At 67.2% G+C, this 329-nt stretch overlaps 1 protein-coding gene across 1 annotated transcript in view; it reads left to right on the forward strand.

Annotated features, from left to right (window-relative positions):
• Positions 1-6: 6 nt before the first annotated feature.
• GALNT9 (polypeptide N-acetylgalactosaminyltransferase 9) overlaps positions 7-329 on the forward strand; it is a gene marked incomplete at its 5' end in the record, with an annotated part of 152,794 nt that continues 152,471 nt past the window's right edge. The window contains one exon of the mRNA XM_010295802.1: positions 7-148. Coding sequence (XP_010294104.1) covers positions 7-148 — 142 coding nt within the window. The remainder of the gene's footprint in view (positions 149-329) is intronic.

Here is a 329-nt window from a genome sequence, read left to right on the forward strand (position 1 = left end):
GACCGCTCCCAGGAGCTGGTGCAGATTGTCCGGAGCGCGGACCGCCGGGCCAGGAGCCGCGGCGGCAAAGTGGGCAGCCTGGCCGACAGGGAGTCCATCCTGCAGCGCCTGGACCACCTGGAGGAAGTGGTCTACAACCAGCTAAATGGTACGGAGGGCTGGGCGGGGACGCAGCACCAGTCCCGGGTGCCCTGTGCCCTGGGAGGTGCTGCAGATTGGGGACGAGCACCCAAAGCGCCTGCCTGCTGGGGAGGGCAGCTGGGGTACCATATGCACTGACCCCACAGCTGACATGCTGAAAATGAAGGGAAAGCGGGGGCTGCTGGGGG

Source organism: Phaethon lepturus, unplaced genomic scaffold (assembly GCF_000687285.1).
Source record: "Phaethon lepturus isolate BGI_N335 unplaced genomic scaffold, ASM68728v1 scaffold8991, whole genome shotgun sequence".
In the NCBI taxonomy this organism is placed as follows: domain Eukaryota; kingdom Metazoa; phylum Chordata; class Aves; order Phaethontiformes; family Phaethontidae; genus Phaethon; species Phaethon lepturus.